The sequence below is a fragment of the Glycine soja genome, chromosome 7, assembly GCF_004193775.1.
Source record: "Glycine soja cultivar W05 chromosome 7, ASM419377v2, whole genome shotgun sequence".
In the NCBI taxonomy this organism is placed as follows: domain Eukaryota; kingdom Viridiplantae; phylum Streptophyta; class Magnoliopsida; order Fabales; family Fabaceae; genus Glycine; species Glycine soja.
This window is the reverse complement of record NC_041008.1, coordinates 38090036-38112190: the sequence shown is the minus strand read 5'-3', so window position 1 is coordinate 38112190 and position 22155 is coordinate 38090036. Positions and strand designations below refer to the sequence as shown.

Here is a 22155-nt window from a genome sequence, read left to right as displayed (position 1 = left end):
TCTTATTGCAAAAATAGGACTGCATCTTGATGTAAAGAGCAGGAGTACCCTTGCACTCCCATCTTTTAATAAAATTTGCTTTATCTAAAAAAAAAACTACAAATGATAATTGTCACTACTCTTCTATACCAAATTATTTTTTGTTTCTTCACATCTACAATGCAGTACATGGTACACTTAATAAATGGGGTGATGCTAGGTGCACCAGCTTTATTGCTTGTGCACCCAGTATTTTTTGTTAATTCTAAAATTATCATATGTTTGATGCGTATGATTTATACAGATAAACTTGATCTTGATCTGTAAGTATAATTTAAACATACGGATCAAGTTGATCCGTATGAAATTCGTATGATTTATACGGATTAACATGATCTGTATGAGTCATATGGATCACATCCATCCATATGACTCCTACGGATCAATTTGAGTTAAGGATATTTTCACTCATTCACTTAAAATGCTGGGTGTATTTAGCATCACCCTAATAAATGTCATTTAGAATACAAAGTAACAACCACAACCTTTTATCCACAACATATTAAACAAAAATAATTTCGCCCTAGCAAATTGGTAACAACATCAACAAAGAAAAGATTATACATTATTCACATAAAATCACAGTATATATCCCATATACATGTAAATTACTAGCAGTTTCAAAGACAAGAAGAGGCCCAACTAGCATCAACAGCATCAATGATCTTTTCATGCAATGTGGCTCCAGCACAAGCAACTATGCCACGATCAAGCCTTTCGAAATATAAACCTTTTGAGAAGTCTAGTGGATGCCCCTTAGCATCTGTTACCATTCCTCCAGTCTCTTGTATGATGATAGCACCGGCTGCATGATCCCATATTTTCTCCTTGTAACCAGCTCTTGCAAATTTTATGAAAACCTCAGCATCCCCACATGCTATTGCCGTATATTTCATCGTGTTGTATACTCTCAGTGGCTGATTACTGCATATAGCGATGAATAATAGTTACCTTCTAAACTATGCTAGAGAATTTATGCTTTCTTTGGCGACCTTTACCAAGTGAATGAGTGATACTTTAAATATTTAATCTTTTTCTTTGAAATAAATGGGAATGTAACTAGTCATCAAGTAAGGAATGTGTAACTACACAAAGTTTTCAGTTTGCCATCATATTCGGATAACCCTTTTTTCCCTGTAGTATTAAATTAGCAAAAACGATTGAATCATCTCAAGAATTTTAAAATGCATATCATACTAAGCCGAAAAATTTGGAGTATAGGAATAAATCCCATGTTTGAATGTCTAGACACTACAACCACACAAGGTAAAAAGTTTAAAGATAGTGGGTGACTAATATTGAAATGGAATAAAATAAATATGCACCTGAAACCAACACTGTGAGCCAGCCCTTCAGCAAAAGAGTGGCTTAAATTGGCCTTCTCAACTGGTTGGCAGAAAGTGGCCATTTCTAGGTTGTCAATGGAAGAGACAGAAACTTGTTTTGCATGGTTTGGCCACACAAACTTATCATTGACATGGAGCAGTGGTTGGATCCAAGCCTTGCCACTACCCCTTTTAGCATAAATTACACAACCTTTATTCCAAGTTTGAGAGGTTGGAGGAGCCAACTTAGATATCATCCTAAGATAGCTGTGATGATAACTAAACCAGTCCTTTCTCATAGGGTAGTTAGGACAGCCAAGAACTCCAAGCACAACTTCTCCTTCCTCTATGAGTGATAAAGCTACAACATGTTGATCACCACATGAAGACCCTCCATCAAGAGGACTAAGTGCCCAGAATCTTCCAGAAGGATCTCCAACTGAGTTGCAGCGACTAATGATTTCAAGAACCTCTGAAGTTCCAAGGGTTGATTTTGGTTCTTCAACTCCAAATCGAGGCGCTTCAGCTAGACATTCATTCACAGTTTTAACCACAGCTTCCAACAGTTCAGATGCATTAGTACTGGATAGTGTCCGAACCTCTTTTTCGGTTACAATTGAGACATTTTCATTCCCTAAACACTCAAACAATATCCAGCTGACAATTGCTTTGACACTCCAACCTATATAAATTAACATAAAGAAGATTACAAGTAGAACTCAATCATGATCCTAAGTATGAATAAAATTCAATAGCTGCCACAAATAGACTGATCAATCGTGCTCTCAAAAAAAAAAGTTATATTCACAAATTCCAGAGACTAATAAGCATTAACCATATCACCTGACCAAAATTGTAGGAAAATAGAATTAAAAGAGAACACCATAAATTTGATTGTTGCTCAATCTGAGTAACCTACGATTAAGCATATATAAATATTTTGCAAAGACCAAAGAGGATAAGGTATATTATTTAAATTTGTTATGGAGACCATGCTCAACTAATATATTTTCAAGTTTGGACTGAAATGCTCATAGCAGCTTCTAAAATTGGAGATGTAAAATGAACACCGGAAAAGGTATAACCAATAAATCGAAAATTTTCCTCAACTTTGTAATAGGGAACGTTGATATCAATTCTTTTAGATATTTTTTCTCCTTTCTACAGCTGAAAGGCTATTTTCGAAGTCCTGAATACACCTATGCATGAAAAGCAACTAAACATATTGATAGAGCAGCATATTCTCTCTATAATGACTCATCTTGATAGATGTCAAGGGAGATTAGAGTGGTCTATTGCGTTCAACGTTGTTTTCTTTCCAGTAGCATTTTTTTTTTTTTGGCTATTTTTTGTATTCTTTTAGTGAGGATACTTGTCCTCCCCTCTTGCAATTGTCCCTACTTTCCCTTCTAATATAATTTCTTCTTTTTTAAACAAAATTAAAAATAATAGGTAGGTTTTAATATATATACTTCTTCACTTGAGAGGAAGAGAGCAGTGAACAACAAAAGAGAAGTCACATATTCATGAATCTAAGGTAAACAAACTGAATTCAGTCAAATCAGTTTGCTTATGGAACATGACAAGGCCATAACAGTACTTACATGATAGCTAGCACTGCTATTACTACAGTCCAAGAAATAGAGTTTGAAGGGTCAGCTTAATTTTGCCGACACATTATTTCTTTTTCTTTTTTTAGATCTAATCACGAGTTTTTGAAAGTCCATGAAACCTCCAAATTTCATAGCCACTTTTCTTACGAATATTTTTCATTGACTTCAAAGCATTTAAATTTTAGAGAGCAAGTATTAATTAATTTGGATAATTATGCCCTTTTTGTAGCAGACAATATTGTTTGTATTCCTCTCTCTTGTCACTTCTAAGTTCTAAGAACCAATCAAGAAAGCCAGTTATCGTAATTGAACGGGATACCAAAGCAACATAAAGCAGTAAGATTTTGTTTCCCCTCTGCTTATACCTAGTTCTGAAGTTTAAAGGCAAACCAACTAACCAACTTACGTAGTATATATGGTTTTCTACTGTGTATTTATGTGCACACATGATAAGAAGTATAAATATGTATTATTAAATGTTTTAAATTATTTCAAAATTAAATGACTAAATATAATATTTTATTTCTATCGCTATATTGCATGTTTATATATACATAATAATATAAAATTCTATATAAAAGATAAAGCTTATAAGGTTGTTTATATATTTTTACAATCAAGTTTTCAAATTAAATTATGAAACTCCCATATATATGATATGTGTTAAGTGTCAAAGTTATTTTTATACCAAAGTGAAAAAAGTAAATTTAGAGTGTATATAACCATATATAAATTATCGAAATTAAAAGTTTTTTGAAGTTGAAAAATCACTTGTCTTATAAAAACTCACACGACTTACTTGTCGTATTTACTCATCTTACTCTGACACACATCGTACTCTCTCACACACAGTCTCTCATTAAATATATGCCGCATGTGAATAGTATTTATTTCCCTAAGTTATTCTTATATAGAAACTATTTAATGATGACCATTAGAAGTTACAACATAAAGAACTTAGTACAAGTTTTGTGTGTATATAAAAATAAAAAAGGTTAAACAAATTACAGGGATCAGGAAAATTCACCTGCAACTGTGAGAGGAGAATTGAGATTATTGTTGCTCCGAGACTTGGAAATCAAAGTGTCTTGAAGTTTCTGACAGAGGAAGCATGCCATTTGAACTGCTCTGACAGCAACACCTAACTCTTTGCAATATTCCTCTGGTTCTGAGACAAGACCAAACATTTTGTGATCCTCCTCCTCCATCACTGGTGAAGAAAAACTTTGGTCTAATTTTGACACAAAAGCAATGTGGTTTGGAAGGGTGTTGGGGGATTTATTGTTGAGAGACAAAAAGCAAGAACCAAAATGGGAGGGTGTTTTTATATGACTATGTGTGTAGTTTTCACTTCTCTTCCCAAGTCCTAAGATACGTGGGAAGCTTGCACCCAAAGTGGAACAATATAAAGGCATATCAAGTACACAACACAACTTTACCCTTTCTTAATTTGGTTAGTAATTGATTGTTACCAATAGTAATTTGACGTTTGAAATGAGAGAATGGCAGATGGGAAGGGATTGTCAAATTATGGGAATAACAATGATCTGCCTACGAGAGTATTTATAGGACCAATTTTACCAGCAAAAACGAAAAAGCATCACAATAACTTCTTTTTTTTTTATATATTATTATCAAAATAGAAAAGCAAATTGCATTAAGATATATGGGATCTTTTGTGTTGATAGATGTTGTGCAATTAAACAAGGGCAAAGGACAAAAGTCACAAAAAATAAAAGAAAAACAAGGAAAAAGGACACGGGTTCAAGTCATAAACTTATCATTTGTGAAGAAGACTAATCCTTGTTATTCCTTGTGATAAGGAATTTAATCTCACAACTCAAGGGGTGCGTGAGGATATACTTTCAGTCATGCATTAGCTTTAACGGGTGTAGATATACTTTCAGTTTGTTTGTTTTAATAATGTCCTGTAGTTGCTAATTAGAATTTGTAAATTAAATTTTAGTGTGATAGAAAACTTATGCTTGAAGAAGGCTTTAATTAAGCTTATACATTTGAGTTAAGAAGAGTTTAATTTGTCACCATAATAATTTTGAGCAAAATTATGATTTTCACTATCACTAATATTATTATTATTATTACCATTATCATAATCACTAAATTACATAATTTCATATTTATTATTACAATTGTTGCTTTTACCACCACCGATCATTTTTATTGTCATAAGCCTATGGCTATTATTGTTACTTTATCACCTCTACTCACATCATCACTTCCATCATCAAATGAGTTTGAACAAGAAAATATAGAGTAACTTATGAGATTTAAATTTAAAATTTGATGATAAAATTTAAAAACTGAAAGGCACGAGAAAATTAAAACTTTAAAATGTAAAACTGAAAGTGTTTTAGTTTTAAAAAAAATTCAAATCTTAAAAGAAACAACCATACCGAGCAAGGCCTAAGGTTTTAAAAAAATAGATTAAAAATTTATATCTCAAATCTATCATAATTTTCTAAGGATAATAACAATTTTAGGGTTTTAAGTAGGAAAAAATGATAGCAAAACCAAGGTTGCTTAATTTTAAAAATTGAAGAATTTAATTAACTTTAAAAACTTAGAATCAAAATAAGCAAAAGAGACTGAAAGTGTAATAAGTCATGTGTGTAGACGGAAGTCAGTAATTATAATCGGACACTATACATTCATTTATACAATCTATGTGGTATAAAAATTCTCCAAAACTTGACTCATGTATACACCATTCATATTCAGTTTGATGGTATTTTTGTTCTCGTTTTTGGAGCAGGGAAAAAAGGGTATTCTTCTGGTCCGTATTAAATACCATTGTCTTGTGTAAGATTTGAGTCATAATGAGCTCATCATAAAAATAACATATTCCCCCATTTACTTTCATCATTCATAACTCCAATCATAACTTCATCTATAGCAGAAACCGGAAATATAACTAATCAGTGAGCCAATTGGGTCAATAATTGTGGCTTATCACAAATTGACAATAACCATCAGCGAAGCAGGGGACCAGCAGAGAGAAACCTTATGAAGGCATCAGTATCTAAAAGCATGATTTCTGTTTACCTGTGTGACTCATTGGCATAACCATGTGATTTTGTACATTAGTTTTGTTTATTCAGTTGTGAGATTCATGTTTATGATTTGAGACTTTGTCGCGCATGCTCTTTTTTTAAAGTTAAGGACCAAAGTGTTTGTCAGTAATGTATAAGCATAGGTAGATGACATGCTTGTGCAATTGAAGCCCAAGACAAATCTTTGAGTCTCAATAAATATTTTTCCATAATTATATATTAGGAATTGAACTCTAATTTTATGTTTAAGAAATAAGATTATTTATCAATTATGTCAGTTGTTGCATATGCTTTAAAATTGATTGAAGTTATTTTTGATACTATATAAATTAATATTAGCTATAAATATTAAAATGTGTATTTTTTATTATTGAAAAATATCAGAATTGATTTTTGAACACTGAAACAAACATGTCCTCAATATATTTTTCTCTTGGTCGATTTATTAATCGACACAGTGACTTGATTTAACACCATTGCTGATTGCTGATTGCGTGCACGAATTAGAGTCTGAAAAGGAAGAAAAACAAGGCAAATCTGTTACCGAAAGCTAAGAAAACTCATTTGATGCTCTGCCATAAACATAATGGCATTATGAAGTATGAACACAAAAAAAGAGGGAAAAAATAACCAAAAAGGAAAAAGTATATAAAAAAAAATGAATAACATTCTGGAGTGCTAGCCCTTTCTGGCTTATAGTAACATTGATGTGAAGCGCTTCTTACTTCTTAGATAAGTGCTTTTATTCCTCGTGACGTTAAGCATATGGCATTATGATATCATCAATGATCTCGAATATTCAATGGATTTTACTGCAGCAACAAAAGTTGGATCATACTTCTGATTGAGTTTAAGCATAGATTAAGAAGGGCATATTTTAAGTGTCGCGTCTAAGAAACTTTTATGATTAAAATTAAGCAATCAAATATTTTAACTTTAACTAAAGAGGTAGAAAAAGTAAAACAAGATAGAATTTAAATATATATAAAAGTATTTTTTGAGTTCCAAAACTTTTCCTGCGTTGAACTAGCCGTCATCCCCTCTCCTAAAATTTGTAATACAAAGTATTTTTAAGTTTTTAGAATAATTATATAATATTTTAAGAATTTACTATAGTGAAGTCATAATTTTTTTTATAATGTCATCTGATGATAAGATTGTTGTACTTTAAAAGTTATATATAAGATTATTTTTAAATAATTGACAATATAAAAATATTTATTTTGAATATGAAAATAAAACTTATTATAATTTTAAAATAATAATTTTGACGATCTTAATCTCTTTTTTTTACAACATGATCTTAATCTCTTCATCGCATATTTGTACTTTTTTTATGAAAATTTTATTTTGGGTCAAGAATTCAAGATAATATCTATATATACTTCAAAAGTTCTGGTTGATTGGTTCTCGATAATAAGAGTTACTTACATCAGTAAAATTTGAATGGTAGATCTCTCGAATATATTTTATTATAAAAATTAAAAACTCCAAAAGTGGGATCTTCCAAAGGAAGTCATTTCATCGCACGTATTAATATTCAAAAGTCCATACTTTTATTTTGTTTTGTTTTTAGAAGTCCATACTTGATTAACAAATTGAACTTTATCAAAATATATTTTTGCCGGTGACAAAAAATATGTTCTAATCAAAATTCATGCCTATAATCATGATAAAATAACAAAACTCCTTAATCTTTTCTCAATTATTCTTTAAGACTTTGTTTAGTTTTAAATAATAAAATAAAAAAGAAACGTAGTTGGATATATTGATTTCAAAGATCTTTATTATCTTTATACTGTTTTATCATTTGCCAAGCATGCCAAGCGTACCCTTTTATGAATAAAGAAATAAAGAAACTAAAAGTTAATTAATATTTGCACTGGCACAAATACAACGATGAAATTCACTTGAACTTACTAAAGTTAATGCAGTATGTCTACTTATCATTAATGCTTGAGTTTAATAAGTGTCTGGACTCATAATTAATATATATATATATATATATATATATATATATATATATATATATATATATATATATAAAAGTTAAAATAATCAATTTTACATTAATTAAGAAAAAGTTAATTGATATTATTTAATTTTTTTAATTTTAAGTTTTCCTAAATAGAAAGATAAGATAGAGAAAAATTTCCCATCATTCTTACCTCACAAATGATACCTTGTTTGTTTTTCAGTTACTAATACTGTCACAATTAATATTATTATTATTATTATTATTATTATTATTATTATTATTATGGTCACAATTATCATTATTATTATTATAATAATTGTTATTATAACTATTATTACCATGTGCTCTACAATAATTATTACTATTGTTATCGCATTATTACAACTATTATTATTAAGAGTTGTGATCACCACTATTTATATCATTATTACATAATTGTTGTTGCAATTAATACTATCATGTCATAATTATTATCATTATCATTCTTACTATCATACATCATTATCTTAATTGTGTAATCAATATTATCATGATTATAATTGTCATCATCATTGTATTACATTGTTAGTGAGATTTAAAATAAATTTTGAAAAAAAAAATTCTTTAAATAAAAGTTATATGTTAATTTTTTTATTGTCAATATTATAGCTTTTTGCTTTAGAAATTTAATAAAAAAATATTTATTATTAATAAGCCTAGAATTTAAGTTTTACTTATTTTAACTTGAGTCAATTATAACTGTAACCATCATTATCAATATCTTTATTGTCATTATCGTCGCATCATTGATGTGGATATAATTTTTACTATCATCGTCACTCTACCTTTTGTAAGGATAATTATATCATTTAAATATAATTTACATTACCAAGCATAGGATAAACTATTTTTTTCATTCCCTTAGTGTACATTGTTGCGAAATTGGGTAAAATTAATTTTAATAAAATTGATTTTAAACATTAAGCGTAATTAATCTCAACTGTGGATTTTACATTAGGACATATGCATAACGGAAGGAATTTATTTTTGTTGAAAACAAAAGCTTTTTTTATATCCAAAACTTTGCAATCACATAATGTGTTGCTTCCTTGTAATTAATATTTGAAGATGAGCTAACTCTTTTAAACTTAGCAATGAATTCATAGTTCGACGTAAAATAATTTAAGAAAGAACAAACAGACCTTTACCTTTTTGTTGGATAGCAACGGGGCTGATTTTTTTTTTTGTCATTAACAACAGTGCGGATCGAGCTATAAACTAAGCCCAGTACTATTTGGGCCTTCTTCACCATGGTCAAGGGCTATTGCATCCTGCACTCCCATTATATTTCAAAATATCCATTTTAAAATTCAAATTTTTATTTTGGAATCATCTTTCCTGAATGCAATTATATCTAAATGTCATAATGGGAGTACAGGAAACTCTTAGCATGGATCATTATGTAACTAGAGTTAGCTTAGTTGGTTAGTTTCTATGTAACTAGAGTAGCTTAGTTAGTTATGAGTTAGTTACTCTTACAACTAACTATATAATCAATTGTAATAACCAACTTTGTGAACTAATTCATTCATGCTATTCATTACCTTCAATATCAGTTTTTCTCTTTAACTTTCTCTGCAAGCTTTGCATTTATCCATGGTAGGCATGAGGTTTGTGATGGTATTAGAGCTCTTCCTTTGAAGAGTTCTGCTGCGCAACTCTCTACTTTTGCTTCTTCTATAGTTTTCTTTCAATTTCTTCACCATGAATACCAATTCATCTTTGCAAGAACTCCAAAAATACACATTCCATATTATCTACATCCAGGGGAAAATCTAGTGACTGCACTGGTTTCTCTAGTTCTTGATTCAACAAATTACAGTTCATGGAGTTGATCAATGCTTACTGCATTAAGCGAGAAAAATAAAGTTAAACTTGCCAACGAATCCATTCAAGGATATGCATCGAATCATACACTTCATACAACCTGGAAAAGGTGTAATAATATGGTGGTTTCTTGGCTTGTTCACTCAAATTCACCTTCGATTAGACAGAACATTCTTTGGATGGATGATGCACGAGACATATGGAAGGATTTGAAGACGAGGTATTCATGAGGAGATTTGCTGAGAATTTCATAATTACACCAGGACGTGGCGTTTATCAAACAAGATGATCAATCTATCACTAATTACTTTACAAAATTACGTGTTATTTGGGATGAATTGGAAAGTTACAGACCTGATCCAATTTGTTCATGTGATCCAAAGTGTGTGTGTGTGTGTGTGAGAGAGAGATGCTCTTACTAGTGTTATTAAGAGAAAGAAACAAGATCGAGTTATGTAGTTTCTTAGAGGTCTAAATGATCAATTTAATACTGTTGAATCCAATGTATTGATGATGGATCCTTTGTGTATCATAACTAAGGTCTTCTCATATGTTGTTTGGCAAGAGAGACAACTTACAAGTAATGATATAATGGAAAACACCAGCCTAATTAATGAAGTCAACACCCACTCATCTAATTCAAGAAATTTGTGCACCTATTGTGGTAAAGATAACCATATTGTCGATAGATGTTATAGAAAAAATGGTTTTCCTCATAATTTTGCTTCCAGATGAGGAAGAGGAAGCCAAATTGGCTTTGGTAAAGGAAACTTAGGAGGAAGAGGAAGCAAGTTATGTACATATTATGGTTTCACTAACCACACTATAGATGAATGTTACATAAAGCATGGTTATTCTCCTGGACATAAGTTTTACAAGTCTCAAGGTTCGAACATCAACAATATCAGTGCAGAAAAGGAGGAAGGTGATAGCTCAACCCAATAAAGGAAACAAGAAACACAAAATGAGGATGTGAAGTTAACTTCTTAGCAATATAAAGCTTTGATGGCACTACTACAACAACAAAACACAGCTCACAACAATTCACATGTGAACCAAATTGGTATGGTTAACAACAAAGGTAGTGTACTATCCATTACTTGTAGTGTAAGCAAGACCAGTCAAGAAGAGTGGATCCTGACTCAGGTGTCACAGATCATGTTACAACCTTTCCTCATTTGTTTTCTTTGTGTAAAAAGATAAATCATGTGATTGTTAGACTCCTTAATGGTCATACAGTCACTACAACTCATGCAAGCAGAGTTCAATTTTCTCAATTTTTATACCTAGAGGATGTTCTATACATACCTAGTTTTCAATTCGATTTAATTTCAGTATCCAAATTGGTCTCTTCTTTGTATTGCAAACTAACCTTTATGAATGACAAATGCTTTATACAAGATTTACAGAACCTGCAGAGGATTGGTATAGTTGATATGGTGGAAGGTCTTTACAGACTCAACATGGTTCCTCTCAAGCCTCATAGGGAATACAGTTCCAATTCCATTACTGTCCATGTCTATTCTAATGTTTCTAGCATTTTAGCTTTTTCATGTAATAAAAAAACCTATAGATTTGTGGCATTTTATACTTGGTCATCCATCTTATGAAAGATTGGTGTTGTTGAAATAGTTTTATCTTGTTCTTACATCAGATAAACAATTCATATGTGAAACTTATCATCATTCAAAACAAAGAAAATTGTCTTTTCCTAGCAGTGATTCTCATTCCCCTTATGCCTTTGCTCTTATACATGTTGATATTTGGGGCTCTTGTCATGTAACTTCTTTAAATGGTTACAAATATTTTTTTACTATTGTAGATGATTATTCAAGGTTTGTTTAGGTTTTCCTTATGAATTCAAAAGCAGAAACACAATCTCATTTAAAGAATTTTGTTGCCAATGTTGAAAGGCAGTTTGGATAAAAAAAATAAAGGTTATCAGATCAGATAATGGATTTGAGTTTATTATGAAACAATTTTATGATCATACTGACATTATACATCAATGTTCTTGTGTTGAAACTTCCTAATAGAAAGGGATTGTTGAAAGAAAACATCAACATCTATTAAATGCCACTTGACCCTTGTTATTTCAGTCCAATTTACCATATACTTTTTGGTCTTATGCCTTAATTCATTATGTTGTCCTTGTTAATTACAAGCCTTAATTCAAACTCCTTACGAAAAACTACATGGAACTATGTATGATATTGAGTCTTTAAGAGTATTAGGTTGTCTGTGTTTTTCTAGTACTTTGATAGCTAACAGAAATAAGCTTGACCCAAGAGCTGCCACTTCTGTCTTCTTGGGTTTCAAGCCACACACAACAGGATATATCACCTTTGATTTCAAGACCAAGTCTATTTTTGTTTCTAGAAATGTCATTTTCTATGAAGATTGTTTTCCCTTTAGTGATCAAATAAACCAGATCCTATCATTGTCTTACCTATGCCTACTCCTTCATCCAATGTCATTGATCACTCATCTTTAGAGCCACCAAGTGATCTTATCATGTCTGCCTCCAATAATGATTTTAATCCTTCAACCTCACAACAAGTTATTCATACATCTAGAAGACTCATGAGACAAATACACAAACCAAGTAAATATAAAGACTTCAATGTTACATACCCATAATCAACTGCTACCAATCACTTTATAGGTACTAGTCTTGATCCTCTTAATTCTGTCCTTTCATATACAAAATTGTTTCATTCCTATCACCATGTTGTTTTATCTATCACACAAAGTGTTGAACCTCAGTCATACAGTAAAGCATCTAAGGATCCTAATTGGATTGAAGCCATAAATGCTAAGATCATAGCACTAGAGCTTAATGATACTTAGGTTCTCACTGATCTTCCTCAGCACAAAACTGTAATTGGTTGTAAATGGGTGTATAGGATTAAGCACAAATCTGATGGCTCCATAGAGAGGTATAAAGTCAGGCTAGTGGCAAAAGGGTATACTCAGGTGGAAGGACAAGACTACCTAGACACTTTCTCTCTAATAGCTAAACTAACCACAATGAGATTTTTACTAGCTTTAACTGCTATTGATAAGTGGCGTCTCAAGCAGCTAGATGTGAAGAACGCTTTCTTACATGGTGATTTAAATGAAGAAGTGTACATGGTCATACCTCACGATATGCAAGTGGCTAAACCAGGGCAAGTATGTAAGCTTCAAAGGTCTCTATATGGCGTGAAACATGCTAGTAGGCAATGGTATGCAAGATTATCATCTTTTCTGATTTCTCATGGATACAAGCAATGTACTTCTGACTATTCTTTGTTCATTAAGCATGGATGCAAAACAATTTCTGTTTTATTGGTTGATGTTGATGACATTGTCTTGTTAGGCAATGATTTGCCTGAAATTCATAGAATTACAAATCTACTGGACAATGTTTTCAAAATCAAGGACTTAGGAGACTTAAGATATTTTTTGGGGTTTAAGGTAGCTCGAAGCTCTATTGGTATAAATCTCTGTTAAAGAAAGTATGTACTGGATATTCTCAATGATGCTGGCATGCTTGGTTCTAAGTCAATTTCTACACCTTGTGATTACACCACCAAGTTGCATCAACACTCAGGGTCACCTCTTTCAGTAGAAGATGCTTCCTCTTATAGGAGATTAATAGGGAGATTGATCTATCTGACCGACACAAGGCCATACATTACATACTCTGTGCAACAACTGAGTCAATTTGTTGTTGATCCCACTACATATCACAAATAAGTTGCTTTTCGAATTCTCAGATATGTCAAAGGTACTCTTGTGATTCAGATTGGGTTGGTTGCCTTGATTCTAAGAGGTTTATTTCTAGTTATGTTGTGTATCTTGGTGATTCATTGATTTCATGGAAATCTAAAAAGCAAGCTACTATGTCTAGAAGTTCCTATGAAGTTGAATATCGGGCCTTAGCTAGTGCCACTTGTGAGCTACAATGACTTACTTATTTGCTGGAAGAATTTAAGATTGATTCCAGAATCCTGCTATATTGTACTGCGATAATAAGTATGCTCTTCATATTGTATCAAATCCTATTTTTCATGAAAGAACAAAGCATATTGAAATTGATTGTCACATAGTTAGTGAGAAGATGATGAGTGGTCTTGTGAAACTTCTTCATGTGTCTTCTGCAAATCAGCCAACACATGTACACCAAGGCCCTCATTCCTTATGTTTTTTAGATTTTGTATTCCAAGCTAGGAATGTCTTATATCTATTCCTAGCTTGAGGGGGGCTCTTGGCATGGATCATTATGTAACTGGAGTTAACTCAGTTGGTTAGTTTTTATGTAACTAGAGTAGCTTAGTTAGTTATGAGTTAATTACTCTTACAACTAACTATATAATCTATTGTAATAATCAACTTTATGAGCTAATTCATTCATGCTATTCATTCCGTTCAATATCAATTTCTCTCTTTAAATTTCATTGCAAGCTTTGCATTTATTCATGATAGGCACGGGGTTTATGAGAAACAAATGCCATGGTCAAGATACAACTTACAATTCACTTATTTCCAACTTTCGGTTAGCATTAACCGATTGATGTGGATTATTATTGTGAGTCTTTTTACACTAATCATGAAGAAAGTTACAAGAATTGATTAAATAAAGTTAGATTCATTGCAAATATTTCCGTAAAAAAAAATTAAAAGAAAGTTACTACTATAATTTATTATTTTACAAAGTTACACATTTCATGTTTAAAATTATTATAACTTAAAGTTTCTTTATATTTATTTTGGTTAAACACATAATTTAGTCGTTATGCATGTCTTAGATTCTTAATTTGGTTCTTATACCAAAAACTTATTAAATTCGTCTTATATCTAAAAATGTTTCCGGTTTGGCCTTTGTCGGCATAATGCTGTTACTTGTTAAAGAGGGGCCTACATTAGCCATTAACCCTTAACTTGGTGTTTATGGATGTAGTGTATTTTTTATTTAATCCTTATAAATTTAACATATTCTTAATTTAGTCCTTAAAAATGTTTAAAGTACAGGGATTAAAATGAGAATGTGTTACATACATGTATATAGATATAAAAAAAAGAATATGCAAATTATAAAAAAAATTAAAAATATGCAAGAAATTAATAGTCAACATAAAACTATTAGAGATGGCGTCATAACAGTAGAAAGCAAACCAATAATATTTGTACGTTTAAATACCAGTTTAATAAATTTTTACATATAGATACTAAATTGAAAATTCCTGACATATATAGGAACTGAATTTTTTATTTTCTTATGTATTATTGGTATCAACTTATAAAAAAATTAATGTTAGAAAATGCACTTTGGTTGTCGGTTTCGACTGGAAGTTAAATGCTACTGTCTTATTAAAACAGTAAAATTTGATTATAAATCTCTAGTACTCTTGTGTAGAATCAAACATTGAAAAAGACATTAAAACTTCAAGTTGAAGTATAATTTGAAACCACGTAAAATCTTCAAGCAAATTTCACTTTCAACAAGTATATAATTTGTGTTAAAAATATTTTAATTAAACTTATTCAATAGATCGATCTGAAATTATCTAAAAATAAACTTTCTACATTAGTTCTGAAATTAATATAAAAAATACTCACTTTTTATATCTTGTATCCACTGATTTTACATCTTTGAAACTAATTTAGAAAATAAAAAATAACGAATATTAATAGTATGGAAGATAGTACACATAGATTAATGAATGAAACTAATATCTTTAGGTGATAGCTAGGATATATATACAATAAATTTATACAATATCATATTTTGTATGTATTTTTCTTTTCAATCCTATCATTTATTATAATTTAAATTCAATTTTTTCTCTATTATCCTTTTCTCTCTCTTAATTGTATATTTTATTGCATATAAATTGTTGTACAAATATCATTTCTCATATAATTATCACTAATATATTTATTTATATTAAAACTAGTTTTAGTTTCTTAATATGACTTTTATTATTATTTTTCTTTTACTTATTAACATTTAAAAATTAAATAATATATAATTAAATATATACAGTATCATATTTTAAATAATAATCATATAAATATAAATATTTATTTTATTTTATTTTTTAAAAAAGGAAAAATCAACCGTACAATAACAAGATAACTGTATAATATAGTACTAGTCCACAAAACATGTCTATATGCAATGTTTTGTGGATATGAAGATAGTAACGTCTAAGACAATGCATTAATTAATTAAGGCAACTTTCACACTTATTTGGGTGGCCTATTAATTAGTTGCTTAGACAAACAATGGATTCGATTAATTGACCATGAAACACTGAACCTGTACCCTTTGTGTCGCTACGTTTAGTTGTCAAATCAAAGACATGGCTTTCAGAAGCAGCTTAAAGCATTAATTAGTCATTAACCAGGATAAGTTTAATAAGATAGTGGAACTGTCAACTGTGATTGGAAGGTTTAATTAATTTGTAGACGCCAAATACAATAACCACTATCAATTAGATTCTCCACGTGAATAATATGCAGCGTGGCTCAGAACAGAAAATCAGCAATACTCCTATTTGTTTCTCAATTACTACTAACTATAAAAAAAAAAGTTATAAATATTAATATATCCTATATCTAGCTATGTCAGACCTGTTTCCCAAGATCTTTATCTTAAACTTGTGATATACTGGTATTACTGTACTTCCCATAGTGCTTTACCGTCACTGTCACACCACATTGATTACTTTTTCGATCTCATGAGTTAATTTAGACACAAACAACCTTTTCTTGCTTGCAAATTGCAATTCATGAGAGTCCTTAACTGAATTTCAGGGTTGATCAATATAATCCATGTTTGACATTATATTTTTACACATTTAATTTTCATACTTTTTTATATAAAATATTAAAAAGTAAAGATTTTTTTATATAAATAAGTAACAGTTTGCATAAAAAATATATATTAAAACGTAATAACATGAAGCAAAAATTTCCTTAAAATCAAGATATACGTTTCACTTTTCAAGACTTATAATGTTTTTATACGTATAGATAATCTCTTGATATTCTAAAGTGCATGATGCAATGTGTTTTATGCTCCAATTGAAATGATTAGTTCCTTCATAGTAGTCATCATTGTTCCTTCAAATGTGGCAAGACTAGCTCATTACCCAACGTGATTTTAATGCCCTCCAAATTTGAACTTCACAAATCACAATCTCCTTTTCCCTGTGGCACTTGTGAAACCGGCAAGGTATCTCTACATGGGACCATTACCAATCGATTTCATGATTTGCACCCTCCACAAGCAATGGAAAATGTCTAGAGACAATGTAACGTTTTAAGATAATAGTAGCACTGGAGCACTGAATCCAATCCAATTTAAGGTAAATGGACGCATGGGACCAATTGATCTTTATCTAAGGGACAGCGAGGGGTCCCCAACTAATGCCTTGCTAGTCCTGCCATGTGTGTATAAGCATGACTTAAAAAGACAGCAAACGTGAAATTTGCATTGTTGCCCATTGTGTTACTCTCTCACTCTCTCTTGACTCTTGAGTGGGATTTCTTTTCCCAAATTATAATAATTTATATATTTTGTTCAATTAATTGAGTTAAATTCTCCTAACTTTAACTGGGATTTAAATTATTTTAAACAAAATTATTTGTTATTCAATTTTAAAACATGAATGACTGTTTCTTTTGAAAAAAATAGTTGAATCAAACATGTTATAAAGGGTTATGTGGAATATTAGAAAATAGATATACACAGTGTAAAAATATGATTATAATATTTGAAGAAAAAAAATATTGAATTATTTGCACTCAAATATAGTTACTAATGAATTTAAGTAATTTAAGACTTTTTTTTTTTGCATTTTTTACTTATTATATTATTGTGGTTAAGTGATATTTAGTAGCATTTACAAAATTTAAAGAAAAAGCAAATATTTTGCTTGTCTCCACAATTATCATGGTGAATTCCTTGAGATAAAATATGAATGTTGTTGTACTTAGATGTATTTAAGCAATTATATATAACTATGAAACTAGAATGAATGTAAATAGAATTGTTTACTAAGGGCATTCATTGTCAGTATTAAAAAAAATATCATGTTGGGTTAGTTCAAAGATTTTATTATAAAAAATATACAAGAGAATATTTGAAGAAGTATATAAGTTGATTTTAATTTATATATGATGTTTGATTTAATTTACTTTCTTATTTTTTTTATAAATATATGTTGAAAATTTTATTCAAATTAAATTTTATTCTTATTTGTTTACTTCAAAGAAAGACTTCATTATATTTGTTTGAATGAAGAAAATGAAGACAAGCAAAAATTGAAGTTAGAATGTCCTTGGTAGGAGAGAGATAAGATGTATGAAGAGAAAAATAAAGAAAAAATTATGTGAAATCTATATCTTTTATATTTTACTTTAATTTTTAAAAAAAACTTCAATTTTTATCTTATATCTTCATTGTCTCTACCAAACCGAGGCCAAAAAATAAAAAATGAAAGTTTCTTTTAAAAAAACTTCATTTTTTCAGACTGTGTTTGATTTACTGTGAGATGAAAGAAAGGAAATACACCTAAAGTTAATTCTTTTTATTTATTTTTATCAGGAATTAAAAATCGTTGTCTCTATAAATTTAAAAAAAAAACATTATCCAGATTTATTTTTTATTTTTTATTTTCTTTTCTTACCATACAGTTTGGAGTTTGGACCGAGACGAAAGATCCACCGTGCCCGTACCACTGTTTCTGTCGTGTCTGTCCCTAGCCCAACAATACAGCAGCAAGAAAAGACTGCACCAAGACAAGGTCAAAACCGTCCAAACGGTCAAAACCAGTGGCGATCCCTTTAATTCTTGCCCAAAACAAGGGTCATTTTGTCAACCTCAATCCTATATATAACCAAAAACATCAAACACTCCCACACAGCACAAACACAACTCAGCACAACAGAGCATAAGCATCTTCTCTGAGCTTCTTAGTTCTCAGTTCTCACCTTTTTTTTTTCCTTCACCAATCAGGGAAAAACTCAGAAATTTAAGATATGGCAGGTGCAAGAGCCAGTGGCATGATCAATGGTGGAAGAAGCTTCCCAAGGAGATTCTCTGGGCGTCCAATTCCAAAGCGTGGACAAGTGAAAGTTGGAATAGTTGTGGGGCTTGCAAACTCTGTTGCTTCCATTTTCTCTCGCAGCAGAGCCACCAGAGGGTGCGCTACACCTACTCACCTTGCTCACTAGGTTCCAATTCTATGAGACCAAAGCAACGAGTCACAAAAGTTTTGATCTTTTTTTTGTTTTTGTTTTTGTACAAATTGGGGCTTTTTGATTCCCTTCTATGATCTCTGTTCATATGTAAATCTCTTGCTTTCTTATTAATGAATCCAATCGCTTCTTGTTTAACTCCTGCTGAGTACAAATTGTACGATTTTTATTTTTTTTTGTTTCAAAAGGCAAGCCAATGAAATTTAGTTTTTAAAATATTCCCAGTAATAGATTAATGTATTGATTACTTCGTTTTACATCATGTTTGGTACTGTGTTCTCCAATCCAGCTTCAAAATAGAAATAATTACAATTGTAGCTTCCACATTTTTTGTGACAGTTTAACATAATTTGATCACTACTTGAGGTGGATCCAAACACAGTTTTGATTTCTAGACAAGTTTTAAAAATTAATAATTACTTTGGTTTTGAAGTATTACTTTAGAAGTAATTGTTTTTATACATAAATTAATTTTAGTGGACATGCTGTTCTCTGTCTTTGAGACGGGAGATTTATTTTTCTAAAAAGAAATAAAACTGGAAGGAAGTTTACAAAACAGATAAAAATAAAAATGCCGGTACTGTATCGTACATGAAACGTGCAGCGATATGCCAATATCCCTAAGTTCGAAATCTTCTATAGTTTTTAAAAAACCTTATAGATCGTATCTATCTAAATTATTTAACTTTTAATTACAATTAGTTTTAGATATAGTAGTTGAGTAAATCTAAAGTATCAAAGTACAACAACATGTACCACATGCTGTTTGCTTTGGGACTGTAGGCGATAAAATTTTTAGATTTAGGTACAATTCATTATGATTATCATAAATTACAAAAACCAGCACATGTAAAACAGTGTACTAACATTGACTCATCTGCATGTGCCTTCCATATTTTTTTGTATTTTTACCTTTATTTGGGTACCAGAATGTGGTAACACAGCTAACCTAAAATTTATTGGCATTTTCACCCGGTTATAATTATTCAACTAGTTTCTACGCATTAGAGTAGAAAGAGTGGTGGGTTGTCAACCAAACTAGAAAAGTATAGGGATAGAATATAGGATTTCAATCCACGCCTATGAAAAAGATGAAAATTCGTTTCACATCTTTAACTATTTGTATTAGTTGACTTATTTTTCATCCATTAAATCATAGTGAGCATTAAAAAAAAATCATAAGGAGCATTATTTATCCAACAAATATTTCCTTTTCAGATTTTCTAGAGGTCGGAGAATGGTCATGTCAAACTGCGGCCATTAAATTAAGGGCATAACCTTTGCTGAAAATTAAGTGTATGACTAGGCTAAGCAAAGCGACAATGCACAAGTTGTCTTTAATATAATAGGCAATAATTATTAACAATGAGCTTAACAACTGTCATTATAATCGTACTAGGAGTATTTTTTTATTCTACGAATCTATTTGAATATTAACGTTTTCAGTACATTGCATCAAGGGGTTCCCCCCTTTACAAGATTCAGAGCACCGCAATTAATCTTTGAATACAAATCAACAAATCTACAATCCTCTTTCAGTCTTTCCACTTAGCAGCCTGCTTTTATTCAATTTCTATTTTTTTTTAATTTTAAATATTTCATTTTATAATTCATAACTAAAAAGGGCTCGTAATAATGTCTTTTGAGAGTTTAAACTTTAAACTTAAAAGTGGTGAAGAGCTTAGCACGATCATAACTTCATCCCACTATTGTGAAAAAAATTGCAAGACTTAATTCTCAATAAAAAAACAAAAAAAAAACAAAGGGTTTATCCTCTAAAAGATCTTACAAGTAAGTTGAGGACATGAATTATGAACTATAATTCTAATCAAGTATAAAATTGGACCAACATGGTGTGCATGATGGGCAAGTGTTTATGTTTCTTCTTGAGTATATAATTAAGAGTTTGGTTCTTAAACTCTTAGTGTGTACCGATCACCTACGTCACATACACGTCGTCAGTTACCAATTTGATAATTACTGTCATTATAAACAGGACGACACATGTATTCCTACTAACTTAGACATACACTTCTTAAACATCTATACATCGAAGTCTTTTTGTAGGTACTCCACACCTAACCAACAACTGGAGATCAAAACGGTTAAAAGCTAACATTAAAGAGATCAAACAAGATAGAACTTGGTAAGAATAGTGTGTACGGAAGAATATTTATAGACAAACATAAACTCTTTAAATAATATTTAAAAAATTAGTTTCTGATCGATCAAGAACACCCAAAAAAAAGAGTATAAGATTAAAATATCAGTGTTGGGATATGTAGGAAGTAGTTATCACTTATCATGAGTGCTAAGGTATTGAGCTGAGGTGGGTTGCATAATTGCATATGCACGTTTGGATGGAGTAATAAAATGTAATGGGTATAGTGGTTGGTGGGGCATTGAGCTAAGCGACAAAGTGACCCCTAAAAAAAGGGGCTTGGATTCTCCAAAATCATGCCAGAATCGTTTTTGTGCCTTTTTCTAATTGAAGGTATCCTGCACGTGATTTTTATGCAATAAAAATAGGAATACTATTAGGCTTATGCTTATCTTAACCTCCTCAAATTAAATTATTTATTTATTGACATTAAACTAAACCCGCAGCCTCCTGGTGGACTTTTTTAATATAGCCGCCATGCGGGACCAAGATTGTGTTGTCGTTTTCAGTCGAACCATTTCCTTCTGGTGCAAGTTTAGAAGCACTATTAAATTAATGAGATTCTTTCAACAATTATAGATGCACCTTCTTTTCTTTTACTCCTTTATTCTGTCTCAAAATAATTTTCATCTTTAGGTTATTTTATATAACTTAAAAAATTATAAATTTTATTATCCATTATTAATATTATAAAAAATATAAGTAAATAAAAAAATTAATATTATATTAAAAACTAAAATAATAATTATTTTAAAATAGATTTTTTCTCTAACTAAATAATTATAATGAGATTGAGGGAGTAAATTTCTTGCAACCACCACATTAATAATAGATGGTAGAATTGCAAAGT

At 30.5% G+C, this 22155-nt stretch overlaps 1 protein-coding gene across 1 annotated transcript; it reads right to left on the bottom strand.

Moving 5' to 3' along the window:
* Window positions 1–450: 450 nt before the first annotated feature.
* Window positions 451–4527, bottom strand: LOC114419497 (PAP-specific phosphatase HAL2-like). Its single transcript, XM_028385174.1, has 3 exons — window positions 4005–4527; window positions 1365–2046; window positions 451–963 (listed from the first exon to the last, which is right to left on the bottom strand). The coding sequence occupies exons 1-3, from the start codon at window positions 4390–4392 to the stop codon at window positions 660–662; spliced, it is 1374 nt and encodes a 457-aa protein (XP_028240975.1). The 5' UTR covers window positions 4393–4527; the 3' UTR covers window positions 451–659.
* Window positions 4528–22155: the final 17628 nt, after the last annotated feature.

Bases quoted from the DNA above. Each gene is read 5' to 3' on its own strand.
- LOC114419497 (XM_028385174.1), bottom strand. From the start codon at position 4,392: ATGCCTTTATATTGTTCCACTTTGGGTGCAAGCTTCCCACGTATCTTA. The intron at 2,047-4,004 runs GTGAATTTTCCT...TAATTTATATAG, and splicing joins TTCTCCTCTCACAGTTGCAG to GTTGGAGTGTCAAAGCAATT. The intron at 964-1,364 runs GTGCATATTTAT...CGCTATATGCAG, and splicing joins GCTCACAGTGTTGGTTTCAG to TAATCAGCCACTGAGAGTAT.